Below are 16759 nucleotides of genomic sequence, written 5' to 3' on the forward strand. Positions count from 1 at the left end.
GAGAGAGAGAGAGGGAGGGAGGGAGGGAGGGAGAGAGAGAGAGAGGAAAGGAAGGAAGGAAGGAAGGAAAGGAAGGAAGGAAGGAAAGAGAGGAAAGGAAGGAAGGAAAGAAAGAAAAGAAAGAAAGGAAGAAAGAAAGAAAGAAAAGAAAAGAAAAGAAAAGAAAAGAAAGAAGTGTGTGTTTCCTTTGAGCTGAGGGAGTATATATACCCAGGAAGGACAAAGGTGCAAGGAATTCTGCCTCCCCAAGACTGGGGTTGAAAACTTGTTGGAGAAAGTGTAGTTCAGCCCACAGAATAGCAGAGAACCTTGCCTCTTTGCCCAGGCAGTACTGTTTTGAATTTGCTGGGCAAGCAGGAAGCAGCCCTTTGGAGTGCCAGGAAGGCATGGGCAATGAGCAGTTAAGAGTGTGGGTATGCAAAGGTGGCATAGGCTTGGGTAGGCAGGAGGGAATGATGTAGGCAGAAGGCCTTCAGAACGCTGGTTTGCATGTGGAGAGGGCCATGGGAAGGCTATCACCAGGCCAGGCCAAAACTGCAAGGTTGCCAAGGAACTGTACATTCTAGGTTCATGGCTGGGGCAGACCTCCAGCAGATTTCATTCCCCCCCACCGCAGCCTGTGTGCAGCAAACATGAGAGCCCCTTCCTCCTGTAGTGTCCCTCTAGTGCTCTCTACTGAGAAATTTAGCACTAGTGAATTCTGTTCACTGTGGCTGAACATATATTGAAAGGAAAATTTGGAGTTGAGAGGCATTAGTTGATTCTAGCACATTTATAATCTCATAATTATCTGGCCCCCTTTTTCCTCTTTACTGCTTAGTGTCAGCTGTGAAGTGACTTTCTCCATATATTTTACAACCCAGCTATTATGATGAAGAGAGGTAGTCTAAGAACAGATCTCCAAGTTGAGTTTTGGTGCCATCATCTGAGCCTCCTTGTCCCCATTCAAGAGTAGTTAAATGAATAGTTAAGTAGAGATGCTATTTAGCTGTAAGTAGTAAATTTGTAAGTTCTTACCCCTAACTCTGGATTTCCCCAGTGGCACTGATTTTAAAGTTGGCTGGCCTAATCACAGGTCCAAGAGAAATGAGAGGTAATTATAGAGGTAATTATAGAGGTAATTATAGAGGTAGTTAAAAAACATGGTGAATATATTTTCTTTCATTCTATTGGGAAATATAAATTTTTGTATATAAATGTTAATAATTTGATTTTAAATTATATCATTGATACTTAGAATGTGTTTTATTATTGTTGTGACTGATTAATAAAAAAATAAAGCTCCAGAATGCCATACTGGTTTGTATAAATTTAAAAATGAGGTTCTTGACTAAACACAGACATGTTCCTTACAAAAATAACCTTTAACAAAAAAAATGTATTGTTTTATATTCAGTAAATATCTACTGAGCCCCTGTGAAAAGCACAGATGGTTTAAGATCTTAATTTTCTTAGATCAGGTTGACTGGTTAGCATCCTTTTCTTGGGAATTTTCTGAACTTTTTATTCCCAGATCAATAGGTGAATGTGACAGACGTCTTGTACTTCTTCCCTTAGTTTTAGACTCTGTCACGATTATGTGTCCGTTGGATTAATGGCTGCTAATAACTTATTTGGGATCTGTAGAACTACACAGCTGTGTATTAGTGGAATGGCAGAACACTGTGCCAGCGTCTTCATGTTCTCCGTCTCCACTTGTGCTCCCTCCCATAGGGAGTTTCTTTGTTCTCAAATCTTTTCTAATTGAAGTTTTAGAGATCTGTTGCCTAGTCTGGTAACTCAGCCCATCCACTGTTGATTTTTGCAGAGGAAGGTAGGAGGCTGAGATGGTTTAATAAAATGCCAATAAGGTCAAGGCTTCTTATAAAGAAATCAAAGGTAATGACTATCATCATCGTCATCCATCTTCAGACAAAAAAGGGGTGGTACTCATACAGCTTTTCTTACCTTGCAGTGATCCATAACCAGCCACTTTTCACTTATTCCTCTTTCCCCCCATCAGGCTTCTCTCCCAGTGTTTTCCTGTACTGCAAAGTGCAGATACTTAATACATAGTGGTTGAGTCTCTGTGTGCTCTGTCAGCAGCCATCCTCTTCTTTCTGAACATACGGTTTTTCATGCTTCATCTCATCCTCAGTCAACCATCCTTAGAAGATTCCCTCAGCCATCCCTTTTCTAACCAATTACTGTATTAAAACCAACTCTACAGAACAGCTCCCGGTGGATAAGTAGGACTTCTGAGATTAAGGATAAAGAGGTAGAGATATTCGCTCCATGAAACCCTTATTTGGCCCCCTAAAAGGAACTGGAAAGCCTAAGAGAGTTCTCATTCTCTGCCTTTTTTTTTCTTCCTTTTTTACCATGGCCTGTTTTAGCCAGACTTACTATTGGATGTTTCCAAACTCTCTGGCCCTACAAGGGGCTCTTTCCCAACTGGGATTGTCTGTGTCTTCAAGTTCAAGGAGTTCCATTGTGCCAGTTTATTCAGCAGAGTGGCTCTTATGGTATCCAGTCTCCTTAGGCAAGGGAAGGGTTTTGCTCTCTTTCTAGATTATCTGTGATGAGACTGATTTCGTGGCAGGAGACCCTGTGTTCCAGTAAGGCTGTTTACCCCACTGCCCCTGAGACAGCCCACATTACTTCCACCTCTGGATTTTGCACAAAGCCTGCCACTTTACTTTCTTTTGTCCAGGTCCTAGCTCTTCTTAAGTTTATATTCGTTTCTTGGGAACCTCTTCTTAGCCCTTCCAGCCCTCACTTTTTCTGGGCTCCTGCACCTTATATAGTGTATACTCCACAACTTAATACTTCTCTTTCTTCTTGTGGTGCTTACAGATGTTTGTGTGACCCAAATTGGGTCGTAAGAGGGATGCATTTTACACTTCTCTTTACCCCTAGTTTTTCAGTGGTAGTTACGTATTAAAATACACAGATTTTTTTTTTTTTTTTTACATGTATCTGTCCCTCAAACCAGAAGACTTGGCTTCAGATAGGAATAAACATGGTTTAAAAAAGGATGGAGGCTTCATCATGTCTCTCTTCACATTGGCTACTCTAACTTGGTAAATGTGGTGAACAGCTTCTCTCTCTCTTTGGTTTATGGCACTTTTAGAAATGTTATTTTTAAGGCAGGCCTCACGGTACTGGCTGTCCTACTTCAGGATGTGGCCCAGAGCAGTGCAGACTGTAGAGGTCTGTTGGTGAGGGCTGCTGCCCTGCACAGGCTGCTCCGTGGTACTTCCTCCACCTCCTCCATTCCCTCTCTTACCAGTTTGACTTAACTCCAGATCTGAGTGTAAAACCAACTGGGAGAGGGTGGTAGCTTGATTGTAGAAGTCTGATTTGTGCTTTAGACCAGCTTTATCTGTGCCCATCCCGTGAGAGGAGCAGATAGAAATGGAAGTGAGTAGAAAGGCAAAGCTGGGAAGCCTCTAGAGGGGCTTGGAGACCTGCAGGCAGCTCCTGTCTTCTATAAGCAACACCAATAATAGAATTATACAGTGTGCCAGGCATTGAGTTAGTGCTTTAAAAGATAGAGAGCACTGACCACTTTAGCCTGAGGAAATGGAAAGCATGGGACTGTTAATTTGATAAAGGTCGGACAGCCAGTACGTAGCCCCAGGCCTTGCCCTGAATCCCCAGGATCTGCCACCTTCTTGGGAATGTCTCTTGTGTTCCTTCCTCTACTGAGCCAGGTGACTTGAGTCAGGTCAGAATGTCATGCTTGAAACCCTGTAATAGCCTCCCCTTAACCCCCACCTCTTCTCTTTCCAGTCCCTCTGCACATCTTTGCCAGACTAAATTCTCTGAAATCCCTCTTTTATTGTTATTACTTGCCTCCTCAGTAATCTGCACTGGTTCCCCATTGTCAGCAAAACACTAACACTTTGGCCTTGCATTCTAAGCCCCGTCCAGCCTCTGTCTTCCTCACAAACTTTATCCTCCTTTGCTCTCTTGGTCGACTCTGTGAACCCCACATGCCTGCTGACACATTCTGGCTCTGGAACTGGCCGGGAGCAGTTCCGCTTGCTACTCCACAGGTGTGTGTCTTTTAACAGCCAGGTACAGTCCTTCAGTGAAGCCTGGAATCCTGTTCTGCTGCTTGGTGAATGCCCTTGTATACTTACAGTTTTGCTCAACTGGTGTTTTATTTTTACTTTATTTTTTATCTTCTCCCTGCAGTTTGACTGGAAGCTCCTTGAAGCATGACTACACATTGTACTTTTTATTTCCCCACAGCATCTGATTTAGTAGTATAAACATGGTAAATAGTCAGTAAATATTTGTTAACTGAGTAAATAAACCATGCTCTGGTGCTCTGTCTCACTAGGGTTTTGCTTTACATTAATATGTTCCTCCTCACTAAAGGTTACGCGATTTGAAAAATGAAGAAATTAGGATCTTGCATGAATTTCTGATTGGGGACTTCAATATATTGAGCAGTGTATGAACTTTATTGTTCTCATAGATTGAAGTACAAAAATATTGGTATATTACTGCCAGTGGAGCAGGGTGGTAGAGGGTAAGACCACAAAAAATATTGGTTATAATAAATGTTAGGTTCTTTTGCTTTTAGTTTGTGATATGCTACTCAACTAAGTAAATAATGTACATTGCAGAAATAGCTGAATAAGAATATTTAATATTATTTTCAATATAATGAATGCCCTTGGGACTAAAATAAGCATACTTGTGATTCACTATATAAAATCAAAGAACTGAACTGTGCATGCAGTTTCCCTTAGGTCACTCAGTTTTTTTCAGTAGATTTACCTTTTTAATTATATTTTGCTTAGGCTAATTTTAAAATAACGTTGCATTCCCTGAGAGCAGTGTAGTTCATGTGTCAAGGGGACACATTTAACAGTCATAAAACTATCTGTAAAAGCAAAAAGCTCATTCCCCTCCAGAGGATCTTTTTTAAAAGTCAAAATGCACAACTGATCCTAAAAACTAGTTTAACAAAGTGCATACAATAGCTTAAGGGGCCACATACATCATTTTCTACGTTTGTCCCCACCCGCCTTCCCTTTGTGCTCTACAACCAAAAGAAAGAAACTCCTACTAGGGAATGTATCTACTATATATGTACAACTGTGCTACCGATTGGAATATTAGCTGAAGTTAATGGCAGAGAATGACAGTGTAAACTAATAAGAGCATTAGATAAATCTTATTAATTAAGTAATGAGTATTCTCATGATGAATGAACATAGGATGTCACAGGGCTTGGGCTCTAGAACTGACCTCTGCCTTATTACATGAGCTTGAGAAAGTAATTAAGTCTCCCCTCTCTCCCTCTGTCCCTTCCTTCTTTCCACCAGGATGAAAACAAAAATCTGTTTTAGTGTCTCATTGAGGCATGGTGAAAACAGTACGTAGGTCTGCACAGACCTACAAGAGAATGGACTTGAGGACACGGGGAGGGGGAAGGGTAAGCTGGGACAAAGTGAGAGAGTGGCATGGACATATACACACTACCAAATGTAAAATAGATGGCTAGTGGGAAGCAGCCGCATAACACAGGGAGATCAGCTCGGTGCTTTGTGACCACCTAGATGGGTGGGATAGGGAGGGTGGGAGGGAGACGCAAGAGGGAGGGGATATGGGGATGTATGTATACAGTATAGCTGATTCACTTTGTTATACAGCAGAAACTAACACACCATTGTAAAGCAATTATACTCCAATAAAGATGTTAAAAAACAAAAACAAAAACAAAAAAACAGTATGTACTACATATTGTTGCTAAACACAATTGGGGAAGAACGATCAGAAAAATTATGAACCAAGACTTTAAAAGAATAGTGTAAGTTACTTATTTAGTGGTTTTGATTGGCCTTTAGTTGAGAAATACCTGAAGTGTTGAACCAGCTTTCCTGAAAAGAAACATGAATATATGAAATTTATTTGTCACTTAGTGATCACAAAAACCTGTTGTGATTAGTCAGTTTCATTATTGAGAATGTGATTTGAGCTCCCTTGAAAAAGATTCCATATAAATTAATGCGCTTATGAAGTCTATTTTTAATTTTTCTATTATTTTTTAAAATGGGTGTTAAGTAGTGTAATGAGGTGTAGTCTTCACTTTCGTATGGATGAATTTTGTGAGTGGCTGAATGAGTCATTAGCAAACTAAGATTCTACTTCACAGGAGTATTTTGAGAATAAGCTTAAGAATGTGTAAGTTCGTAAGAAAGGAGCTAGGGCTCCTTGGAGAAATGGCTGATTCCTGGACTGGGGCAGGGGAAGTACAGAATAAGCCAGTAACTTCTTATGACGCCAGAACGTGAGGAAGTCGTCACAAAAATTTGGGGCATGTTGAAATGACACAGGGGTAACTAAAAGGAGCTCCCAAGAGCTAAGTCTGGGACAATTTGAGCAACAAAATAAATAACGGTAGTAAAGGATTACAATCCCTAGAATAAAATAAATATGAGTCTGTGCTTCTATCAGTAAATAATTGAATACATAAATAAATGAGGGAGAAGGAGCAGCTCCTGCTTAGATAGAATTCTAGTTAATAAATATAGAAGGAATGATGTAAATAGAAGATCACTATTTGGCAAATACCACAGTAGTGATTGTTGCAGACCACATACACCTGTGCATGCTAAAATTAGTAGATGGCGGTATGATGAGAAACAGTATATTTGCATACTCTCAAAATATCTCTTCACAAGATACTTAATATTATATAGAGAAAAATACTAACTTTACAGTGGGGAAACCTAGACAAACACCACATTTTTATTTATTTATTTATTTTAAATTTATTTATTTATTTTTGGCTGCGTTGGGTCTTTGTTGCTGCGTGCAGGCTTTCTCTAGATGCAACGAGCGGGGGCTACTCTTCGTTGTGGTGTGCCAGCTTCTCATTGCGGTGGCTTCTCTTGTTGCCACCTAGCGTGGGCTCTAGGCGCACAGGCTTCAATAGTTGTGGCACGTGGGCTCAGTAGTTGTGGCTTGCGGGCTGTAGAGCGCAGGCTCAGTGGTTGTGGTGCATGGGCTTAGTTGCTCCGCGGCCTGTGGGATCTTCCCGGACCAGGGCTCGAACCCGTGTCCCCTGCATTGGCAGGTGGATTCTTAACCACTGCACCCCCAGGGAAGTCCCCCCTCTGGACTCTTTACAAAACTAAATCTTTGATATAAGTTTGTTTTATAATTTGTTTATGAGCAAATCAAACAATATAGTATTATATAATCATTGATATTTAAAAGATGTTTACTCAACTGTGTTTCTCATCTGGCCATCTTTATTACTTTTCTTTTTCCTGCCTTCCTCTTTGCATCTGTATCTCAGTATCACCAGATTAACAGGCTGTCACTCTAGCTCTGAATAGCATGTTCAATAGGTGTAACTGGTAGAAGAAAATGTAATCTGGAATGCAGCCTACCTTTCTCTCCAAGCTGCATTTCTCTTACTTTTACCACACTTCAAGAAATAAAAATGGTGCTTTGGAGGAGAGAGGAAAGTAAGAGGTAGAACAACTGAGAAGAAGAGACAAAGCAAAATTTGAAGAATCACAAAGGCGGCTGGGGGGGTGGGTGCAGCAAGGGGGGTTAGCTGAGAGGGGGAGAGGCCGGTCAGAGAAGGCCCAAAGTCAGGCTGCAGGACCCTCTCCACCTTTGGACTAGAAAAAGCCCTGATCCCTCTGGGTCTCAGGAACCTCTTATGCGGTGACCAGTGGGTAACTAAACCATAGGTTACTTGGGCCAGAATGAGCTTAATCAGCATCTGTGACAAGCATTTCATGAGTGCCTGCCATCCATAGCCTCCTGAACTCAGTAACCACCAGTCTACCACCCAAGAAGAGAAAAGACCAAACCTCCGTTCCAGATGTTTTGTTCACCACTCTGTGGACAGAAGGGAGTAGTCCCCTAAATTCTCCCAGTCCCTTTTCTGTCCCCTGCCCAGACTCATCTTTCTCTAATCCTGGGGCTGACAGATCAGAGTGGAGGCTTGAAAGTCTGCCTTTTTTGCCCCTCTGCTTGGATGCAGAGTTCCTACCAAGCTGTTAGAACTTGCCTGACTTGAGCTTTGCCTGACAAGGAGTAATCCCTTCCTTTACAGATAACAGAGTTGAAGATACCTGGTATTGGGTTGGCCAGAATGTCAGATCGGTTAGTGAATGTGTTGTTCAATAAAGTTCTTCGTGAAAATGAAAAATGTCTTTTATTTTTACTTAAAACTGAACGAACTTTTTGGCCAGCCCAATATATTTTAAACAATTTCCCAGGCAGGCATGACAGTTCTTGCTTGTGTTTTTGTTAGACCATAAGGTTTGTGTGAAATATGTCCAGGCTTGGAAGCAGACCTGAGACCCCAAAGGCTTAACAATTTTACTCCAGAATGATTTTTTTTTTTTTAGCCGTGCCGCATGGCATGTGGGATCTTAGTTCCCAGACCAGGGATTGAACCCGGGCCCTTGGCAATGAGAGTGCGGAATTTAACGCTGGACTGCCAGGAGAATTCCCTTACTCCAGAATGAGGCTGAGTGTATTTTTAGGGTAATTTAGTCACAAAGAAATTGTGGCATCTAAGCCTACTTTTTTGTACAGGACAAGAAACAGAGGTAAAAAATAACAGGCAGGCTTGATTGATCTTAATAGATCAGATGTTGCACTATCTGTGGCACAGTTTGCTGTTCACATTTCTGATCTAAAATTGCTATTCGTCCATGGCTTAATGAACTTATTCAAAAAATATAAGGTAGTTTTCCTTACAAATGTGATCCCTATCCTAGAATTTTCGATGACTAAGAACTAAAACAGATGGGAGCAGAGCACAGTGGGTGATTTGCCTGCACAGAGATGCTCATGAGGAGGTCATAAATCAGTGGTTCTCAGCAAGGGTGATTTTGCCTCCAGGTATACATGACAACATCTGGAGATGTTTTGATTGTCAGCCTGGGGAGGAGGTGCTACTGGCATCTAGTGGGTAGAGGCCAAGGATGCTGCTAAACATCCTACAGTGCATGGGACAGCCCCTCAACAAAGGATTATCTGGTCTGAAATGGCAATAGCATTGAGGTTAAAAAACAGTGTCATAAATATGTGCAGAAGATACTGTATGGACTGATTGATAAATCAGCTACGTTAGGAATAAACCCAAGATGGTGCCTACATTTGTGGCTTCTGTCTCTGGGACTTGTAGTTTTTTTTTTTTTTTTTTTCCAGATTTCTATTTTTAAATCATTTTAGGCTTACAGACTGGGCAATTGTCATCTCCATCTGTTTTGTTAGCACTTGGTACATGGGAGGCTTTGTTAACTGTTGAGTGAAGAAAAAGAGAATGAGCAAAGAGATGCAGGAGGAACAGATCCAGTTAGGTTTCACTTCCACATAAACTCTGTGAGAAACACTTAGGCAGAGGGAAGGTTTGGGGATAAGCTTCTTGGTTTTCTAGAAACATCTGGCAGGTCACCCCCCTGCACCTGCCTGTGCCTGTGCTTCTGCTTGGCTAAGGTTGTGCTTGTGGAATTGGTGTCAGGGAGAACATCTTCTGCTTTGGCCACTGATGAGCTTTGGGTCTTGAAAGAGATCATTTCACACCCTGCACCTGACCCTGGCCCCTGAGGGTGACCAGGACGATGCTATAGGCCATTACCTATTAAGTGTGTGTGTGTGTGTGTGTGTGTGTATTCTGATTAAAACATAGACACCTGAAGAGTGAAAGTCTTACCATAATCCTGATGATAAATTTTAAATATCTATATTAGCATATAATTATTAAAGATAAAAGTGGAATTATAGTTTTATGGTATATTATACTATCTTACAGTATGTTTTTACCATACTATAATGTGGACATTCTTTATTTTAGTACGATGGGTAAATCATTTCAAGTTGTCTGAAAAATAAGGATGATAGTATCCACCCACCTATTCCAGAAGCATTAAAGAGACTCAAATATAAATTAAGATTTGTAAAGTGTGTTGAGTTTCTTGGATGAAAACACCATGATGTTATGGTACCATGTTGTATTTTTAATTGATTGTAACAATTTTGAACGATTCTATTATTAGTTTCTTCTGAGATGTTATTGAAATATTTTTAAAAACATTCTGAGTCCTCAGAGAGAAACCATTCATTATGGCTACCTTAATGTAGTGTGTGTAATACTCTTAGATTTCAGCTGCCTTTTTGTGTTCCCCACAGGCAAATACGTGTATCAGCCGATGACCCCTGTGGAACAGCTTCCGAGCACTGAGATTCCCGCAAGGCCTCGGGAACCCACAAACACCATTCAGATCTCAGTCTCCCTCACTGAACACTTTTTGAAATTCGCATCTGTCTTCCAGCCTCCCCTCCCCCCTGATTCACCAAGGTACTGTATGATCTCAGACCTCTTTATTGACAACTATCAGGTTAAATGTATTAATGGGAAGATGTGTTATGTGCAGAAGCAGCCGGTGCCACATTCCCACAAAATTAGCCCCGAGGAGGTCTCTGCACACGATGCCTTAATATCAAAAGAGAGCAATATGCCAAAAACAGACCACTGCTCTTCTCCCTCAAGTTCTGAGGACTCTGGAATCAATGCAGTCGGGGCTCACTATGTGGAGTCGTGCGATGAGGACACAGAAGAAGGAGCAGAACTGAGTTCAGAGGAAGATTACAGTCCAGAGAGCAGCTGGGAGCCAGACGAGTGCACCCTTCTCTCCCCTTCGCAGTCTGATCTGGAAGTGATCGAAACAATAGAAACCACCGTGTGAGCGTCCAGGCAGGAAGCCACGTCCTCTGATCCATGCTGAGCTTTTGAACTTCTGTCTGATGGATCTTTTTTCCAGTGCAGTCGATGTTTTCTACCCCTAACAACCATATACCAGTTCAGTGGGCTGCTGATTTAGCTTCACTTTTAAATTAGTCTTATAATTAAGACATTTTTTTCTTATAAATGGTTTTCTTTTGTATCTTGACTTCCTTTTTATGTAGCATCTGGTGTCATGAATTGTGACCCAGCCTTAATTTCACTGGGAACTTTGAAAGCAGTGATGTGATGAAGTGATGATCACAGAGCATCACGGATCAGGTTGAGGAGCTGCCCGGAGTGAAGGAGACACTATTTTATAGCGAGCCAGTTCTTCGCAGAACAACTCTTTGGCGTTCCTTTTGGCGTGCTGATGAGCACCCCTACCCTGCTAGTCCCGTGTGGAAAGTGGTTCACGTGACCCCTCAAGGTGTGCACTGGTTGATGCCATTCTGTCCCTTTCCCCGTCTCCCCACCGCCTGCGCTGGGGCTGGGCCAGTGCTGTCCTGGCTTACTTCTGGGAGGTTACTGGAGGCCAGCTCAGTCCCTAGTTATGGCCAGTGTCTGCACATCCCTCCGTTATCTGGGGCTGAGCTAGACCTCACTTCAGAAGAGATTCCACCTTCTGTTTCAGGCTCAGTCCAGCTTTAGCTGAGTGCCTACGCTCTTCAGGGATACAGAGTGAATAAGGCCTGACTCCCAGCAGGAAGGGACCACAGTCCAGTAGGCGAGGTAACACATGCAGGTGATGGGACCCAGAGTGCCCTGGGAACCCGGGGGAGGGAGAGATGTACTTGGCCTGGGCTAGCTGGGGATGTTGTACCATTTGAACTGGCCTCTTGGGTGGGTTCCCCAACATATCCCTGCTTTTTAAGATTGTTCTTCAAATCTGGGGGAAACTTTTAGGAGTTATATAGGTATTATATTTAGGAGGCAGCCACATCTGATGTCTTAAGAAAAAAAGTCAGTCATAGTTTTAGTTAGCATGGAAGTGCTAAAGACAGCAGTCCTTTAGGGATTAGGAATGAATCTAATAGGTTTGATTAATTCTGCTTCATTTGGTTGTATGAAGCATTAGGATGGCTTAGGTGAGAACTGGATTAGAATTCAGTATGATGCATGGATTTTTTATGCCAATGCAAAAGCAGTTGAAATAGTTCGCTAAGTCAGGAGAAAATATTTTGTGTAATATTCATTCACTTTACAACAGTAATATTCATGGGCTGTTGTAAATATTCTCTTTTCCTGCACACGTAAAATAGTAAATGATTCTTTCTTATTTAGCTCTCTTCAGAATTCTGCTCCTAATCTCCATTAGTAACTGGTGTTCTCGTGTGAGTCGGTTACCTGCTGTTTCTCCAAATATACCGTCTGTGAGGCATAGTTAAGAATCCAGGAAATTTAAAATATGGTCCACATGAAACCAGAACTGTCAAAGTTGGAGCTAGAGAAATACTTCCTACACCCTGACTATCCATGAGTGCACGCTCATGGCATCATCTCATGACATATCTTCTGTGTCACATTAGTTTGTATTTTAAGAAATAAGAAGAGGCCTGTTGTGTCCTTCCCTGAAGCCTCCACTTGGCATCTTTCAAAAATCACTCCAGGCAGAACCTGCTTTCCTAGTTGTATGTGTAGTTCATGTGACTGGCTAGAAGAGTTTGTTAGATTTAGGTGCCCCAAGCAGCCATAGGGTTTAGAAAGCAGAGTGTGCATATTCCTTTGAAAGCAGTGTTTGTTAACACTTTCTGTGCTAGATGAGAGTGCAGCCAGCATAAAGTTCCCACTTATTGAAATGTAAAGACTTAACAAGTCAAACCAAGAAGGTGGTGAGCAGAGCTCCAGGTACAGCGGGGCCCAGAAGAGGGTGGCAGAGGAGGTGTACGGAGAGGGGCTTAGGGACAGACAGCTGATGAGCCCTGTGCTGGGCTCTCAGCACCACCCAGGATTGAGTGGCCAGCTGCAGCCAGGGCGACTCACGCCAGGGTCCTGTCTTCATCTAACTCTGGGTGAACTTGTTGCAACCCCGGGCAGGAGCACGAGGCGCTCTTTCTCTGTACCATTCCTATCAGTTCTTTTCTCCATCCGTTAATCTAATTGGAGTCAACCACCAGGTTTCCAGAGCCGTGGGAATCCATGGGCACAGGGCCACGTTTCTGAGGCTGGCTGTGTCAGGGTTGGGCACTTTATATGGTAATATCTATGACTTTTGCCTATGTTCCTGTTTAAACTCCTGAACTGCCATTCAGATTAGCCATGATTTTAATGGAATTTTTGGATTTAAGACTAGTTGATAATCACTTTAAATATTTGCACAAACTCTTTATAATTAAAAACTAAGATTCACTTCTATCTATTTTATAGAACTGGAGATGTTCCACAGGATTCTAAATATCAGATGCTCCTGGATCTCAAAATAGCCTTTTCTAAATAAGCACAAACAAGAATTCTTTTTTTTTGTCCTAGCACTGTTAATAATTATCTGAAAATCATATATGATTGAACCAGAATTGTTTCTCTAATGCTTGCATTCCAAAAACAACTGATAAGGATATAAAAATACGTAGTTTCAACTTAAATTCTAGGCCTGTTCTGTTCTGTATTATATGAAATAATTTCTCTGTAATCCTGATACTGTATTGCTCATTTGTATAAGCATATTTATAGGCACTTTTAGAAAATGTTTAGACTGCAGTGTGTACTATAGACATAGAACACAGTCATGTTAAATAGGTTTTTGATTAGTACTTGTACATTGAGAGATATGAAAGCTTTATCATTTGGACCTTTGCTCACTTGGGGCAAAGAGTTGGGCTGTGTGGGTGGAAAAACTGCTTTCTTGGGCTTTTATCAAAAACTGGCACCATTCCCACTTTTTGAAAGTTGGCGTAAAAGCTGTTAGGTAGAACATACAAAATACGTGCTGTGTGGAATTTAGCTTTCTTATCTAACCAAGATTTCTTTTAGAATTTTCAAGTTTCACACGTGTTCATGACTTTTCTGAGAAATGACAAAGCAATTAAAATGCTTTTGTCATTATAACTGTTTGGTACATTAACAACTGGAGCTTTACAATCAAATCTAGGTATTTTCAAGATCTGAAATGCAGATTTGAGGAAAACCCTGAAGAAAAACAGATGCTTTCCTGGAAGGGGAAGACCTGTAGTTCAAGGTAATACAGTACAAAATGAAACAGAAAATAAAATCACCAAAACCAGAACAAAACCATGAAGTTGTTTTCCTGAGGTCCTTTTTGGATTTGATCTAGGATTTGATTTTATCTGAGTGGTGGTTTTATTTCTTAATCTCTACTTCCTGGCCTATTTGAAACATCAAAGTTCTTTTGGGGCAATCATAAACTCATTTTAAAGCAAATTTCTCTACTTGGGCAATAGGATGCAACCAGATAATTTAGAAAGCTGTCAAAATATCCAGATACTTTTGGTGGTATAAATACTTCTAGGCAAGAAAAAAAAAAAGCACAAGTTAAAATAATATTTATACAGTCAACACTTGATTATTCCATCTTGTTTGCAAAATTTTGTTGATATGTTTTGGATTTTTACATGCGGAAAACAAAGTTTCCGAGGGTTTTCTTTCCTGCTCCCCTCTCCAGAGGAGGTGTGAGCACATTAAGGAGGCCAGTTGTATTTTGGGCTTTTCTGTCATGTGCGATTGTGTCTCTTCCCCTTGAGGCGGGGAGAAAGAAGTGGGCGTTTCCGCACTTTATCAGTGCTGTCAATTCCAGGGATGTCAGTGCTTCTGACATCCAAACATAAGTACAGGGGCACTTCTCAAAACTAAGTTTGGAATTATTTATCTTTAGAAAATTTCTTATGTCACTGCTCCCTTTCGTTGTCATGGATAATTGAGAGTTGACTGTATTGGGAAAGGGTTGCGTTTCTGTTCGTGCTTTGAGTTCTTTCTGTTAAGGCTGAAGCAGTGCTCTCTTAATAGTCTGAACAAGTCTGAAAGCAAGTCATCAGTAGCAGTTTTAATGCTGAGCTTCCTTATCATCGTGTTCACGTGTAGTTTTAAGGCTGTTCGTACCCTGTAATACTCACTGTGTGATTTTTTAAAAACCTCTCTGTTTTAAAGTTTTAAGCACAATGTTGATCTGTGTGTAATTTCCTAAAATTATATTCTGTTTTCCTACAAACAGCTCAACTTTCCTCTCTGTATAATACTTTAGGAAAATACTACCTTGTAAAATAAATGTGATTTTTTTTCTTTTTTACCAGCACACATACGATATTTTGAATTTTGGAATATCCTCCCTCTCCACCCCACTTTAGAGAGGTTCTGTCTGATTTAAATAATAACACAGTGTGAGCCTAACGAAACAAAAACAAAAGCCCCCATTTGCAAAATGTGAAACATTTATATCCAGTGCTTGCTTTGTGCTAGGAAATCAGTGGTTTACATCATTATTCCATTTAAATTTTACAAATCCTTAGTGTGGGTAATTATTATTATGCATACTGTACACTCACAGTCACCACTGGTGATAATTCCCGGAACCCTTTATAATAAGAACTTTTTTGTTGGCTGCATTAGGTTTATACAAATAAAAATTACATTTCCCCACAAACGGTATTTATTTCACACAACGCTACAAGCTATGTGTTCGGTTCATACATTCCACGTGAGACAGTTCTGACTGCAAGTTGGATCCAGGGAGGCCGCTGCCCTGCTGAGCCTCGGGGGTGCAGTCACTAGGTCACCAAGGCTGAGGGTCCAAGCCTCAGCGTGGCAGGTCCAGGAGCTTAATTTTTATATTCACACCAAGAAAAGAACAGCTTTGGGGTTGGCTTTTATTGAATAACCTCATGGGGAGTGCTAAACAAATTTGCTTATCAGTAATAGAAATAATACCATTGTTTATATTAATAATGATAGCTCAACAGCTGCCTTCCTGCTTTCTCTGAGTATCCCTCACAGCAGCCCTCTGAAGGAGTCTTCAGCATCCTCACTTCACAAATCAGGAAAAGGGCTCAAGAAAGAAAGCACTTTTGTTCACAGTGGCACAGGCTGTAAGTAAGCGGGAGTCATGTTTGAACTGTCACCTTGGCCGTGGAGCTCATACTCTTGGCCCTTTTCCTGCGCTGCATCCTCCTGTAGCCCTTCCCACCCTCAGGGGCCATGGAGGCTGAGCCAGGAGGCCGACAGTGAGTGGGGAGGAGAGCAGAGGGTGCCCCCTTCCTGTCCGTGACCAAGAAGATGCCCCCCTCACCCAGGCACCGCCAGGCTTCTCCCTCCCTCCCCGCTCTGTGCTCCACGTGGACCTCCCCGCAACACGTACACGCGCGTGCACGTGCTCAGCATCTTTCTGCAGGTATCTCAGTGCTTTGATTTGGCCATTGCTGCTTCTGTGTTTAATCATGAGTCTAGGCTAAGGCTTTCTGCCTTCACAAAACATAACTTGTCTTTTAAAGTGACTTCTGCAGACAACTAATCTCATTAACGAAGTGTGCATTCTACTGATTTAACTCTCTACATGATTGTATTGCCAAGTTGTAGAAAGCATCTCATTGTAGCCTCTTAACAGATGCTGACTGCACACACTTTTATTCTGCAACAAACTTTAATTTAGCATCTCATCCTTACTACATTTCTATCGCTGGGAATTGGTAATGCCTTTAGCCCTTGGTGTCCCACTCCAGTTCTGTGCTGAATGAAGGGGTGAGACAGGACCTCGGGACTCAGGCTCACTGCAGCAGGGTCAGGAGGAGCAATTGGAAGCCAGCGGGAATTCCTCAGAAACCGGGCAGGTAAGGGTAGATATGCCTAGATATTAACAGCGTTTTTCTGTTTGCTCTTTGGAATTTTCCTAGTTTTTCTAAATGAATTGGTGTTACTTTTGTAATCAGAAACAAACCCTGTAAGCTGTTTTGAAGATAGTGAGTTTGGGTGGAGCCTGGCACTGCAGGTTTGTGGGAGGAAGTGGGGAGCCTTCGAGTCTGGGCAGCGTTGCACCCACTCATCCACTTGGGGGAGGGGCTA

General features: G+C 41.7%; 1 protein-coding gene across 1 annotated transcript in view; it reads left to right on the plus strand.

The window, feature by feature from the left end:
- Positions 1-11070, plus strand: part of CUNH3orf70 (chromosome unknown C3orf70 homolog) — a 101267-nt gene extending 90197 nt beyond the window's left edge. The window contains exon 2 of the mRNA XM_007451395.1: positions 10162-11070. Within this exon, the coding sequence (XP_007451457.1) occupies positions 10162-10718 (557 nt within the window). The 3' untranslated portion in view covers positions 10719-11070. The remainder of the gene's footprint in view (positions 1-10161) is intronic.
- Positions 11071-16759: the final 5689 nt, after the last annotated feature.

The sequence above is a fragment of the Lipotes vexillifer genome, unplaced genomic scaffold (assembly GCF_000442215.2).
Source record: "Lipotes vexillifer unplaced genomic scaffold, Lipotes_vexillifer_v1.1 scaffold513, whole genome shotgun sequence".
NCBI classification, from domain to species: Eukaryota; Metazoa; Chordata; class Mammalia; order Artiodactyla; family Lipotidae; genus Lipotes; species Lipotes vexillifer.